The 14,347-nt window shown below is 37.8% G+C and overlaps 1 protein-coding gene across 1 annotated transcript in view; it reads right to left on the bottom strand.

Moving 5' to 3' along the window:
* The window catches only part of SPAG17 (sperm associated antigen 17), a 245,577-nt gene that overhangs the window by 100,415 nt on the left and 130,815 nt on the right, over window positions 1-14,347 (bottom strand). Inside the window, exons 19-20 of the mRNA XM_052637149.1 lie at window positions 6,072-6,253; window positions 4,418-4,515 (exon numbers count right to left, since the gene is read on the bottom strand). Coding sequence (XP_052493109.1) covers window positions 4,418-4,515; window positions 6,072-6,253 — 280 coding nt within the window. The remainder of the gene's footprint in view (window positions 1-4,417; window positions 4,516-6,071; window positions 6,254-14,347) is intronic.

Here is a 14,347-nt window from a genome sequence, read left to right as displayed (position 1 = left end):
GGATGCTTGTTAAAAACAATATAAAAGCCTATAATTTCAATCAACTTAGATACAAAAATTTTAGATAAAATACTATCAGATCAAATCTAGTTATTTATTATAATAATATGCCATGAAAAACTGGTGTTATAATTTTCATCAATAATGTACATAAAGACGGACCCAGGAGCTTACTAAAATTTAAAATTCCTAGGTTCTACTATCAAAGATCAGTTAGGATGGAACAAAAACATACATATTTTAACTCTTTCCTCTTTCCTCTTCCAAAGATACTTAAGCAATTATGGCATATGTGGTTTTGTAGGATAAGGATTAAACTTTAGGAAACGCTGAAGGGAAGTTTGTTTTAGAAATGCAAAGGTTATTCATACTGTTAAATCAATCTCCATAATTCAATGTATCTCCTAAATAAAGGAAAAAGCCCCAAGAGATATTAGTTTCAATACCAACAGGTACTTTAAAATTTAGTATAAGCAGCAAACATATATTTTGCCATGTAATTTATCTTTACCATTAATACCAAGAAGCCTGGGAGGCTCTCCAATATCAACCAACAACATTTTGAGGGTAACTGAACACTGATGGAGATGGGGAAATCAACTCTTGCCTACCCAGTGTATAAGCTTACAACAAAGCTAATGTAATTAAAATAGTATGGTACTTGTATAGGAATAAATAAGTGGGTGACTGAAACAGAATTCAGCATTCAAAAATGGCTTAAAATACCTTCACATTGGGATTAGAGTTTCAGCATATGAATTTCAAAGGACACAAACACTAAACACTCCAGTGTTCAGAAGAGCTTAGAATATGTCTTTTATCATTTTATAGGGATTTTTTAAAATAGATTTAAAAATGGGTACCTAACATGTGACATATCAACATTTCAATTTAGTTTAAGAGGTGGGGATTAATATTACATTTAATCAAATAGTACTAGTAAAATGACAGTCCATCTGGGCAAAGAAAAATTAAGACACTTACATTACACTATAAAAATGTATTTCAGATAATTTCTAATGACCTCTGAATATGAAAAGCATATCTATGAAAATATTCTAACAGAGTGCATGAAAATGAACATAAACTCAGGATAGAATCAACCTGATGGAATCAAAAGCAAAGAAGTCCTAAAAACATTATAAAAAATGACAGATATTTTAAAAATGTTTTTTTTTGGATAAGCTATAGCATACATTAAAGTGACTTAGCAGCAGCAGCAACAGCAGCATAGAGTCAAAAACAGCACAAATCCTAAGTGAACATCTAAGTGAATTACCACCAAGTAAGCACAAAAGAATGCTCAAACTACCACTCAATTGCACTCATCTCACACGCTAGTAAAGTAATGCTCAAAATTCTCCAAGCCAGGCTTCAGCAATACGTGAACTGCACACTCCCTTATGTTCAAGCTGGTTTTAGAAAAGGCAGAGGAACCAGAGATCAAATTGCCAACATCCGCTGGATCATGGAAAAAGCAAGAGAGTTCCAGAAAAACATCTATTTCTGCTTTATTGACTATGCCAAAGCCTTTGACTGTGTGGATCACAATAAACTGTGGAAAATTCTGAAGGAGATGGGAATACCAGACCACCTAACCTGCCTCTTGAGAAATCTGTATGCAGGTGAGGAAGCAACAGTTAGAACAGGACATGGAACAACAGACTGGTTCTAAATAGGAAAAGGAATATGTCAAGGCTGTATATTGTCACCCTGCTTATTTAACTTCTAGGCAGAGTACATCATGAGAAACGCTGGGTTGGAAGAAACACAGGCTGTAATCAAGATTGCTGGGAGGAATATCAATAACCTCAGATATGCAGATGACACCATCCTTATGGCACAAAGTGAAGAGGAGATAAAAAGCCTCTTGATGAAAGTGAAAGAGGAGAGTGAAAAAGTTCGCTTAAAGCTCAACGTTCAGAAAACGAAGATCATGGCATCTCGGCCCATCACTTCATGGGAAATAGATGGGGAAACAGTAGAAACAGTGTCAGACTTTATTTTTTTGGGCTCCAAAATCACTGCAGATGGTGATTGCAGCCATGAAATTAAAAGACGCTTACTCCTTGGAAGAAAAGTTATAACCAATCTAGATAGCATATTCAAAAGTAGAGACATTACTTTGCCGACTAAGGTCCGTTTAGTCAAGGCTATGGTTTTTCCTGTGGTCATGTATGGATGTGAGAGTTGGACTGTGAAGAAGGCTGAGCGCCGAAGAATAGATGCTTTTGAACTGCGGAGTTGGAGAAGACTCTTGAGAGTCCCTTGGACTGCAAGGAGATACAACCAGTCCATTCTGAAGGAGATCAGCCCTGGGATTTATTTAGAAGGAATGATGCTGAAGCTGAAACTCCAGTACTTTGGCCAGCTCATGTGAAAAGAAAAGACTCATTGGAAAAGACTCTGATGCTGGGAGGGACTGGGGGCAGGAGGAGAAGGGGACGACAGACGATGAGATGGCTGGATGGCATCACAGACTCGATGGACGTGAGTCTGAGTGAACTCCGGGAGATGGTGATGGACAGGGAGGCCTGGCGTGCTGCAATTCATGGGGTCGCAAAGAGTCGGACACGACTGAGCGACTGAACTGAACTGAACTGCAGCACTACTGTGGGATTCCCTGATGGCTTAGCAGGTAAAGAATCTGCCTGCGGTGCAGGAGAAGATGCAGGTTTGATCCCTGGGTCAGAAAGATACCTTGGAGGATGAAAATGGCAACCAAGTCCAGTATTTTTGCCTGAAAAATTCCATGGACAGAGGAGCCTGGCAGACTACAGTCCATGGGGTCATAAAGAGTCAGACGTGACAGAGCGACTGACGCACGTATGTAAGCACTCCTGTAAAAGAACCACCAGGTCAAGAAATAGATGATCTCTAGCTCCCCAGAAGCCCCCTTCATTCTCCTCAACTACTACCCACTTGGACTGCCCCAAAGGCAACCATCATCTTAGTTTTTAATATATTAGTTTTTAGCTTTGCCATTTAAAATTTTCTATAAATGAAATCTTCTATAAGGTATCAATATATAGTCTTTTAGCTTTCTTTTCTTTTTCTTAATATGTTTGTGAGATTCATACATATTTCTGTAAGCTAGAGGCCATTTCCTGGAGAAGGCAATGGCACCCCACTCCAGTCCTCTTGCCTGGAAAATCCCATGGATGGAGGAGCCTGGTGGGCTGCGGTCCATGGGGTCGCTAAGAGTCAGACGCGACTGAGCGACTTCACTTTCACTTTTCACTTTCATGCATTGGAGAAGGAAACGGCACCCCACTCCAGTGTTCTTGCCTGGAGAATCACAGGGATGGGGGAGCCTGGTGGGTTGCCGTCTGTGGGGTCGCACAGAGTCGGACACGACTGAACCGACTTAGCAGCAGCAGCAGCAGAGGCCATTTCCGGAGCTGCATAGTATTTCATCACATGAGTAAACCATTCTAGACTTTCTATTGATGGATATTTGAATTGTTTTGAGTTTGGGAGAGTTAAAAACAACACTGCAAGAACAACTGTGTCCTATGTCTTGGTGCACCCGTGCATGCATAAGTATATCAGGTATACACTTAGGAGTGACATTATTAGGTTAAAGAGAAATCGTATGCCTGACTTTAGTAGTTATGCCCATTTTCCAAAGTGAAAGTACCAACTTATACTTCAGCAGTATAGGAGAATTTGCTTTACTCACATCCTTGCCAAAATCTGGCAATGTCTTCTAAATTTTGGCCAAAAATGATTGATTTGACTATATAAAAGTTGAGTATTTCTGTATATTTTAAACATTGGCATTTATTAATAAGGAAATTGTTTTATAAATTAAGGTACATCCAAATGATAGACTAATATAATGCTATGAAGACAAGTTAGATCTCTCGATACTGTCTGGAAGTGATATTCAGGATGTATTGATAAGAGAAAAAAGTATGTGGCAGTTAAAATATATATATATATATATATATATATATATATATATATATATATCAAACCTAAACCAAAACCAAACATGAAAACTTTCTTTACATTTGTGCATGCATGCTTGTATGAGCATAGGACAAACCAAACTTTTACTATTTCTGATTTCAGGAGCTTAGGCCAGCCAGGTTAAGTTTTCTTGTAAAAGCAGGTATTACTTTTGTAATTAAAAATCCCAATAAAAATGCAAACAAAAACAAACCGCTGCCACAGAAGCAGCAAGTATACCAACTATGAACAAGGGGCACTGCCCTGGATTTTGGCAGAGTTCCCTAAAGGTTTATCATCTGGTGGAGGAATGAGCTTGGTGGAGAGACTGTTATTTCATTGAAGATTCAATTATCTGAGAGTTTAGCAAAAGATCATTTCCTGTGATACTACACAAATGCTCTAGCACAAAATAATTTTGAACCTGTAATTTGTCAGTGTCATTTGTCTTTCTTTGGATTACCTTGAGGGAGCCTTCTAAAATAAAATTAATCTTTTCCTTCTCTTTTTCTTTGTCTTTTTCTTGATCTGATATTTCTGTTTTGCTCATTCCTTTGTTACCTATAACCAGAGAAAATTAAACTTCTTGGTAAAACTCTCTAATTTTCATAGAAGGACCAAACATCTGAGTTGTAGGAGATCCCTATTCACTCATATCTGAATTCTTTTTGTTTTTGGTCATCTCTAGAGTGGACATCTGAAGTAGAAATGAACTCTTTTAGGGATGAACAACTCACCGTCAGTGGAGGCAGTGCATTCCATTCTCAATGTGTTGAGATTCTGAAGCTTTTATTGAGTTGGACTTTCACTAGAGTTTTAATCTAATTAATCCTAATTTAACCCCTTAAAACCACACAGGACAAATTTATCTTTTCTTTCCATACTGAAGCCTTCCTCTTGCCATTACAGTTATTTTGTGGTGAACATTTACATCTGTCCTGACTTGAGAGGCCTCAAACAGAATGTAATACCTACCAGGTGCATTCCAACTCTGATTTCAAATAGATCATTTTCTGACTTTGGTCCACAGACACCCAGATAATTATTGAGCTTTCAATTCTGCTCAGAAGCAGAATAAAGAAAGGCAGTCAACCCACAGTCCTTGGTACTAGCAGATAAGCATGACCTGGATATAACTGTAAGGGCGGCCCTACCTGTCTTATACAGTCCTGTCGAGTATTCTAATTACTTGGTGCTGTCCTGTGCTGCCCCACCTGGAGGAAGGCCAAAGTGATGGACAGATTATGGAACCATTTTGGTGAAAGGTGAATCGTTGACTTGGTTTTCCAAGTTTTATCTTAGAATCAAGCCAAGTGCTAATTCCTCTGGTACTTTATGGAGGTTGCAAAAACTTAGGAAATTATATAGTTTTGCTTATTTATAGGAAATCACTCTCAACTTAGTTACCAGAAATAATGAAGAGTAATTACACAGAGTTCATTCCCTTTGTCTGAACCCAGTAAAATATCTTTATTTTCCAGATGAATTACATCAACATTTCATTCATTGATCAAGTATCCTTTTTCTTTTTGTCACCTTCTTCTCTCTGCTTGACAGCATCAACACCATGAAAATAAACAACAAAAACAAAAATGTATATTGATGCAACATCCCATCTAATCCATGTCACAGTCCCCCAAGAATTCATTTTCCCTTCATTTGTTATTCTAATCCCCCCAGTTAGGCTCAGGACTCTTCTGTTTACTCTTATAAGGAAGGTCTTATTTTATTCTCGCTTTGGAAACTATAATTATTCTTAGAGACATACTGTCTCTGAATTTACCTCATACATTGCCAACAAACCTTAGATAGGTGAACCTATCAAGCCCACCAAAATAAAGACATTTGGCATTTCCCTAACATCACATTTAACCTGAACAGATTGAATCTTTCAAATCTGGCAGGAAGTGGGGTCAATATAAGACAAGTATCAAATCAATATAACACAAATATTCTCATCATATTTAGAAAGCAGCTATTCTATTTTATAGGGAAAGTGAAGAGTCACAGAAATGTTGTGGACAACTCTTTAATCCTGAAATAGTTACAGATTTGATTTAATTAGTAAACAGCAGAATGTCTTGGGACTTCATATATAAGTTTAATTGGTTACTTACTTTTAGATTTTTTAATAGAATAAATTTTGCTAGTAGAAGAAACTTTGGTTACAACAGAAGATTTTATTTCCAGCTCATACTTGGTTTTATTGATTTCATCAGACATTTTAGTTTCCTGATATATAGCTTCTTCTTTTATGATCCAATCTTGAATGGATTTTGCAACAAGTTCCAAATAATTTCTAAAAAAGGAAAAGATCAGCAGGTGACAACTGAGTTAATAGGCAGCTCACATGGTAAACAATTTGCCTGCAATTCAGGAGACCTAGTTTCAATCCCTGGGTCGGGAAGATCCTCTGGAAAAGGGAATGGCGATCCACTCCTGTATTCTTGCCTGGAGAATCCCATTGACAGAGAAGCCTGGTGGGCTACAGTCCATGGGGTCACACAGAGTCAGACATGACTGAACAACTGACACTTCACTTCAAAGTCAACAAGTGCATAAGATACTGATTGTGCAAATGAACTTTTCAAAGATTAACTGATTCTAAACTGCCCATGTAACAAACATAATATAGAGATATATGCTAGAATATATTTTGTACAAAGTAGTCATTTATAAATATTCAATGAATATGAAAAATCTTCAACTTCCTTCATGATTAAAGACCTACAAAATTAAAAATTAGATATTTCCCTCCAAATCAAAGATTAATGCTTGATAATACCAAAAGTTAATGACAATTTGAAGAAACAGTCATTCTTAGCACTGTTAATTGCAGAGTAATATGGTAAAATGTCTTTATAGGGCAATTTTATAGCACAATAGGTACCATCTGAATTGACCACCAGCTAACTGACTCACTGGATTAGTTGAAACATTGTAGTCTTGCTATAAACCTATCGGGATTGTGAATACCCTCATCCTAAATACTATGCCCTAAGCTGCTTGTGCATTTATGTATATGTCAGCATCTTATTGACCAGGAAAAGATCAGTTTTCATTCCAATCCCAAAGAAAGGCAATGCCAAAGAATACTCAAACTACCGCACAACTGCACTCATCTCACACACTAGCAAAGTAATGCTCAAAATTTTCCAAGCCAGGCTTTATCAGTACGTGAACCATGAACTTCCAGATGTTCAATCTGGATTTAGAAAAGGCAGAGGAACCAGAGATCAAATTGCCAACATCCACTGGACCATCGAAAAAGAAAGAGAGTTCCAGAAAAACATCTACTTCTGCTTTATTAACTATGCCAAAACCTTTGACTGTGTGGATCACAGCAAACTGTATAAAATTCTTAAAGAGATGGGAATACCAGACCACCTGACCTGCCTCCTGAGAAATCTGTATGCAGGTCAAGAAGCAACAGTTAAAACAGAACATGGAAAAACAGACTGGTTCCAAATCAGGAAAGGCATATGTCAAGGTTGTATATTGTCATCCTGCTTATTTAACTTATATGCAGAGCACATCATATGAAATGCCAGGCTGGATGAAGCACAAGCTGGAATCAAGACTGCCAGGAGAAATATTAATAACCACAGATATTCAGATGACACCACACTTATGGCAGAAAGTGAAGAGAAACTGAAGAGCCTCTTTATGAAAGTGAAAGGGGAGAGTGAAAAAGTTGGCTTAAAAGTCAACATTCAGAAAGCTATGATCATGGCATCTGGTCCCATCATTTCATGGGAAATAGATGGAGAAACAATAGAAACAGTGACAGACTTTATCTTTTTGGGCTTCAAAATCACTGCAGATGGTGACTACAGCCATGAAATTAAAAGCCACTTGCTTCTTGGAAGAAAAGTTATGACCAACCTAGACAGCATATTAAAAAGCAGAGACATTACTTTGCCAACAAAGGTCCATATAGTCAAAGCTATGGTTTTTCCAGTAGTCATGTATGGATGTGAGAGTTGGACTATAAGGATTTCTGAGTGCTGAAGAACTAATGCTTTTGAACTGTGGTGTTGGAGAAGACTCTTGAGAGTCCCGTGGACTACAAGGAGATCTAACCAGTCAAACCTAAAGGAAATCAGTCCTGAATATTCATTGGAAAGACAGATGCTGAAGCTGAAACGCCAATACTTTGGCCACCTCATGGGAAGAAGTGACTCATTTGAAAAGACCTGATGCTGAGAAAGATTGAAGGAGGGAGGAGAAGGGGACTACAGAGGATGAGATGGTTGGATGGCATCACCGACTCAATGGACGTAAGTTTGAGTAAACTCTGGGAGTTGGTGATGGACAGGGAAGCCTGGCATGCTGCATTCCGTGGGGCTGCAAAGAGTTGGACATGACTGAGTGACTGAACTGAACTGAACTGACAGCATCTTACTGCTTACTGGGATTTAGTAACGTTATTGTTTTCAGTTGCCCAGTCATGTCCAACTCTTTGCAACCCCAAGAACTGCAGCACACCAGGTCTCCCTGTCCCTCACCATCTTCCAGAGCTTGCTCAAACTCAAGTTCATTGAGTTGGTGATGCCATCCTACCATCTCGTCCTCTGTGTCCCCTTCTCCTCCCACTTCAATCTTTGCCAGCACCAGGTCTTTTCTAATGAGTCAGTTCTGCGCATCAGTTGGCCAAAGTACTACAATTTCAGCTTCTGCATCAGTCCTTCCAGTGAATATTAAGGACTGATTTCCTTTAGGACTGACTGGCTTAATCTTGCAGTTCAAGGGACTCTCAAGAGTCCTCTCCAACATCACAGTTCAAAAGCATCAATTCTTCAGCATTCAGCTTTCTTTATGGTCCAACTCTCCATCCATACATGACTACTGGAAAAAACCATAGCTTTGACTATATGTACTTTTGTCAGCAAAGTAATGTCTTTGCTTTTTAATATGCAGTCTAGGTTGGTCATAGACTTCCCTGGTGGCTAAGATGGTAAAGTGTCTGCCTACAATGTGGGAGACCCAGGTTTGATCCCTGGGTTGGGAAGATCCACTGGAGAAGGAAAATGGCAACCCACTCTAGTACTCTTGCCTGGAAAATCCCATGGACAGAGGAGCCTGGTAGGCTACAGACCACAGGGTTGCAAAGAGTCAGACATGACTGAGCAACTTCATTTCACTTCACTTTCTTTCAAGAGGCAAGCATCTTTTATTTTCATGGCTGCAGTCACCATCTGCAGTGACTTTGGAGCCCAAGAAAATAAAGTCTGTCACTGTTTCCACTGTTTCCCCACTGATATGCCATGCAGTGATGGGACTGGATGCCATGATCTTAGTTTTTTGAATGTTGAGTTTTAAACCAGCTTTTTTTTACTCTCCTCTTTCACTTTCATCAAGAGGCTCTTCAGTTCCTCTTCAGTTTCTGCCATAAGGGTGGTGTCATATGCATATGTGAGGCTATTTATATTTCTCCTGGCAATCTTGATTCCAGCTTGTGCTTCATCCAGCCTGGCATTTCGTATGACGTACTCTGCATATAAGCTAAATAAGCAGAATGACAATATACAGCCTGGATGTACTCCTTTCCCAATTTGGAACCAGTCTGTTTTTCCATGTTCTGTTTTAACTGTTGCTTCTTGACTTGCATACAGATTTCTCAGGAGGCAGGTCAGGTGGTTTGGTATTCCCATCTCTTTAAGAATTTTCCACCATTTGTTGTGATCCATACAAAGGTTTGGCATAGTCAAGAAAGCAGAAATAAATGCTTTGCTGTAATTCTCTTGCTTTTTCTATGATCCAACAGACGTTGGCAATTTGATTTCTGGTTTCTCTGCCTTTTCTAAATCCAGCTTGAACATCTGGAAGTTCTCAGTTCACATACTGTTGAATCCTTGCTTGGAGAATTTTGAGGATTACTTTGGTAGTGTGTGAGATGAGTCAAATTGTGTGATAGTTTGAGCATTCTTTGGCATTACCTTTCTTTGGGATTGGAATGAAAACAGACATTTTCCACTTCTGTGGCCACTGTGGAGTTGTCCAAATTTGCGGGCATAATGAGTGCAGCACTTTAACAGCATCATCTTTTATGATTTGAAATAGTTAAGCTGGAATTTCATCACCTCCGCTAGCTTTGTCCAAGTAGTGATGCTTCTTAAGGCCCACTTGACTTCGCATTCCAGGATGTCTGGCTTTAGGTGAGTGATCATATCATCGTGGTGGTCATCTTTTTTGTATAGTTCTTCTGTGTTTTCTTGCCGCCTCTTCTTAATATCCTCTGCTTCTGTTAGGTCCATACCATTTCTGTCCTTTTATTGTGCCCATCTTTGAATTAAATGCTCCCTTGGTATCTCTAATTTTCTTGAGGAGATTGCTAGTCTTTCTCATTCTATTGTTTTCCTCTATTTCTTTACATTAATCCGAGGAAGGCTTTATCTCTCCTTGCTATTCTTTGGAACTCTGCATTCAAGTGGGTATATCTTTCCTTTTCTCCTTTGCCTTCTGATTCTCTTCTTTTCTCAGCTATTTGTAAGGGCTGCTCAGACAACCATTTTGGCTTTCTTTTTCTTGTGGATGGTTTTTGATCACCACCTCCTCTACAATGTCACAAACCTCCATCCATAGGTCTTCAGACACACTGTCAGATTTAATACCTCGAATCTACATGTCACTTCTATTGTATAATCATAAGGGATTTAATTTAGATCATTCCTGAATGGTCTAGTGGTTTTTCCCTACATTTTTCAATGTAAGTCTGAATTTGGCAATAAAGAGTTCATGATCTGAGCCACAGTCAACTCCCAGTCTTGTTTTTGCTGACTGTATAGAGCTTCTCTATCTTCGGCTGTAAAAAAATATAGTCCATCTGATTTTGGTATTGACTATCTGGTGATGTCTATGTGTAGAGTCTTCTCTTGTGTTGTGTGAAGAGGATATTTGCTATGACCAGTGTGTTTTCTTTTCAAAACCCTGTTAGCCTTTGCCCTGCTTCATTTTGTACTCCAAGGCCAAACTTGCCTATTACTACAGGTATCTCTTGAATTCCTACTTGGCCTGTTAGTTGGTGGTAAGTCTGCACTTGTCAACATGTCGAGTTGAACAAGTCAAATACCCTGAAGTTATCTTGACTACTCTTGTTTCTCAAGTTCTTCTTCCAACTGTCAGGAAATCCAAATGATTTTTTAAGACATATTTAAATATATTCAAAATCCTATCACTTCACACTCTGCTTACTGCCGAATCCTGGTCTAAGTCACTATAATCTTTTGCTAGGATTGTTGCCATAATCTTCCAACAAGTCTCCTTGTTCCTATCCTTGAGTCCCTGTAGGCTATTCCTAACAGAGCAACTAGAAAGATCCTTTTAATCCTTAAATCAGATTATGCTCTCTGATTCTTAGAAACTTGTAATAAATCGGCATTTTAAACAAAACCCACTAAGAATAATAACTGCAATGGACTGAAACACATCAAATATGTTTAAATCCATGCATTCATAATGATGTTAGAAAAACTAATTAGTTCCATTTGCATGGTGCTTGGCACTTAAATCATTATTTCGATAACTGGCAAATAAAGGGAATAAATTACACATTAAAAAAAATAAACAAAACCCAGAACCCTTACTGTTGATCTGTGATGACAGAACACAGATATGTATATTTCGAATGAAATGACAAAATAAGAAGCATTTCAGCACGCAATGATTCAAGAAGTTTGCCACCCAGGGATACTTTCTGAAAGAATTACGCAAAAATGTATTCCAGAGCTTAAAAGAAAAGTTGAAGAAAGACAACAAGGGATATAAGTAAGAGTTGAGAAAGAATAAAATTAATAGTTAAATGTAAGTAATTATTTATATTCAGTTCTATTACTTGTTATCAAAAATATTACTTTATGATTAGAAATAAAATTTATAGACAATTTCTAAACGGGAGGTAGGAGATGCACTGGGAGTATGTGAATATATGTTAAAGATTTTAACATTTTCTGGGAAATGGTATTAATATTCATTAACCCTATCTATTATATAAAAGTATTTAAATGTGATTTAAAAGGATAAGTATAACTTCTAGAAAAATATAAGTAGAATTTATGACTTTAAAAAAATCACATGCTAAGAATGAATTAAATTGAGTCTAACAAAGGAAGAAAGGGATTAATCTTGAAGTAAAAATATGGGTTGTATAGATTTAATGGTAAGAATGAGGCCAAACATATTACAAATAAAGTAAAAGTGAATAGATTAAGTTATTTACAATGTAAAAAAATTAACACTGTTATTATTATTAGAATATTTTAAATGATAGATGATCTCAGAGTGGCTAAAAAACTCAAGTTGATATTTAAAAGAGGTGTATCTAAAATAGAAACAAACTCAGAGACTTAGAGAATGAATTTATGGTTGCCTGGGGGAAAGGTGGGGGGAGGGGACAGTTAGGGATTTTGAGATGGACTTGTACTACTTGGACTTGCTATATTTAAAATGGATAACCAACAAGGACCTGTGGTATAGCACATAGAACAATGCTCAGTGTTACGTGGCAGCCTGAATGGGAGGAGAGCTAGAGGGAGAATGCTGCTGCTGCTAAGTCGCTTCAGTCGTGTCCGACTCTGTGCGACCCCATAGACAGCAGCCCACCAGGCTCCCCCCATCCCTGGGATTCTCCAGGCAAGAACACGAGTGGGTTGCCATTTCCTTCTCCAATGCATGAAACTGAAAAGTGAAAGTGAAGTTGCTCAGTCGTGTCCGACTCTTAGCGACCCATGGACTGCAGCCCACCAGGCTCCCCTGTCCATGGGATTTTCCAGGCAAGAGTACTGGAGTGGGGTGCCATTGCCTTCTCTGGGAGGGATAATGGATACATGTATATGCATGGCTGAGTCACTTCACTGTTCATCTGAAACTATCACAACATTGTTAAGTGGCTATATCCCAGGAGAAAATAAAAAGTTTAAATTAAAAAAAAAGAGAGATATCTAAAAATCCAATTCAAGCAGAAGAATATAAAAATGGCAGAAGTCTAGGTCCTTAATTTTTGTGAGTAGCTGCACTATCCCTGAGACAACGCCCAACTACAGATTTTTTTTTGCTACAGGAGAAAAATAATTCCCTTACTAGTTTAACCATTATAATCAATTTTCCATGAATATAGTGAAACATCATTCCTAGTTGACATGCAAAATGACTGAGAACATTACATCAGTAAATTATTAACATAAAAGAATTTCCAATAATATTAATATCAAATATGGTTAAATTCAAGGTGAAAAGCATTAAAGGGAACATAGAGAGACTTGTTATCATGTTGATAAGTTACAATCCTTTAAGAAGGATGTATCTAAAAATAGAAATTCAAAAATAACTTTATGCATATACATATACACATACAGTACCCATGCAGAAGTAACAGGAAGAAGAAACAGAGCTATAATCATAAAGACAGACATTAATCCATCTCTCTCAGAAATGGATGTTTATTTGGGGAATACTGATTAATTTTATTTTAATAGACTGGAAAATCTAGATGTCATGCATGAGTCCTTAAGAAAATAAAAATCTCCAAAAGTAATTGAAGAAGAAATAGCAAAGCTGAATAGAGAATTAACTTCAGAAGGACTGACAAGGTTATAGATTAATCTATTCTTCATCCTTCTGGCCTACTATCTCTCCCATTGGGCCCTGCTACCCAGCCCCTTGGAATCCACTAACTCTAAATGGTTTTCCATGTGAAGTATTCTTACTCTCCATAAAGCCAGGTACATACTGTGGAAGCTCCTGTATGTGTAAGCAAAGGGTCTTGGAAAATGACTTTGTAGTCTAACTCCTAACAGTATTGTTTTTTCTACAGAGTTAAGATAAAAGGTGGAGTAATTTGACTGCCTTATGTGCTGTGAATCCTCAGAACTGTGGGCTCGCACCTTAATGAGACAAATGGGAGTGGAGTGTAGGCTGTGGCTTCTCAGGTGAAGGGGGCAACACAGTACCTTGATGCTTATTTCAGCAGGTACATGCAAACAGTGTGGGGGAGGGAAGCAAAAGAAATGGTGCCTTGGGGTAGCTGCTGAGCCCCCTGATGAGATGAAGATGGGGTCATGCTGTATCTCCTGCACTGGGTTCTTGCAGAAAGCTAAGTAAACACAGAATTGGATTAAATTCTATTTACCATGTGATTCTGGTTGTTAACTTGAATCCACAATTATCTTGGAGAATCAGATCATAAAAAAATACACATAATTGTCAGCGTTATCCATAAGGTTAGTGTAACACCAATATAATCTCTAAGGATATATTTTACACACTTGGGAGAATAATATAAACATGACTGGAGAAGTAAATTATAGAACATGTCATAAAATAGGTTACTGAAAGAGAAAAATTGCAAATAAAATGTATCTATTTTATTAAGTTATAAAATGTATGTAAAGATCAA

This window comes from Budorcas taxicolor, chromosome 3 (genome assembly GCF_023091745.1).
Source record: "Budorcas taxicolor isolate Tak-1 chromosome 3, Takin1.1, whole genome shotgun sequence".
In the NCBI taxonomy this organism is placed as follows: Eukaryota; Metazoa; Chordata; class Mammalia; order Artiodactyla; family Bovidae; genus Budorcas; species Budorcas taxicolor.
Note: the sequence above shows the minus strand (reverse complement) of the source record. Positions and strands in the feature narration are given on the sequence as shown.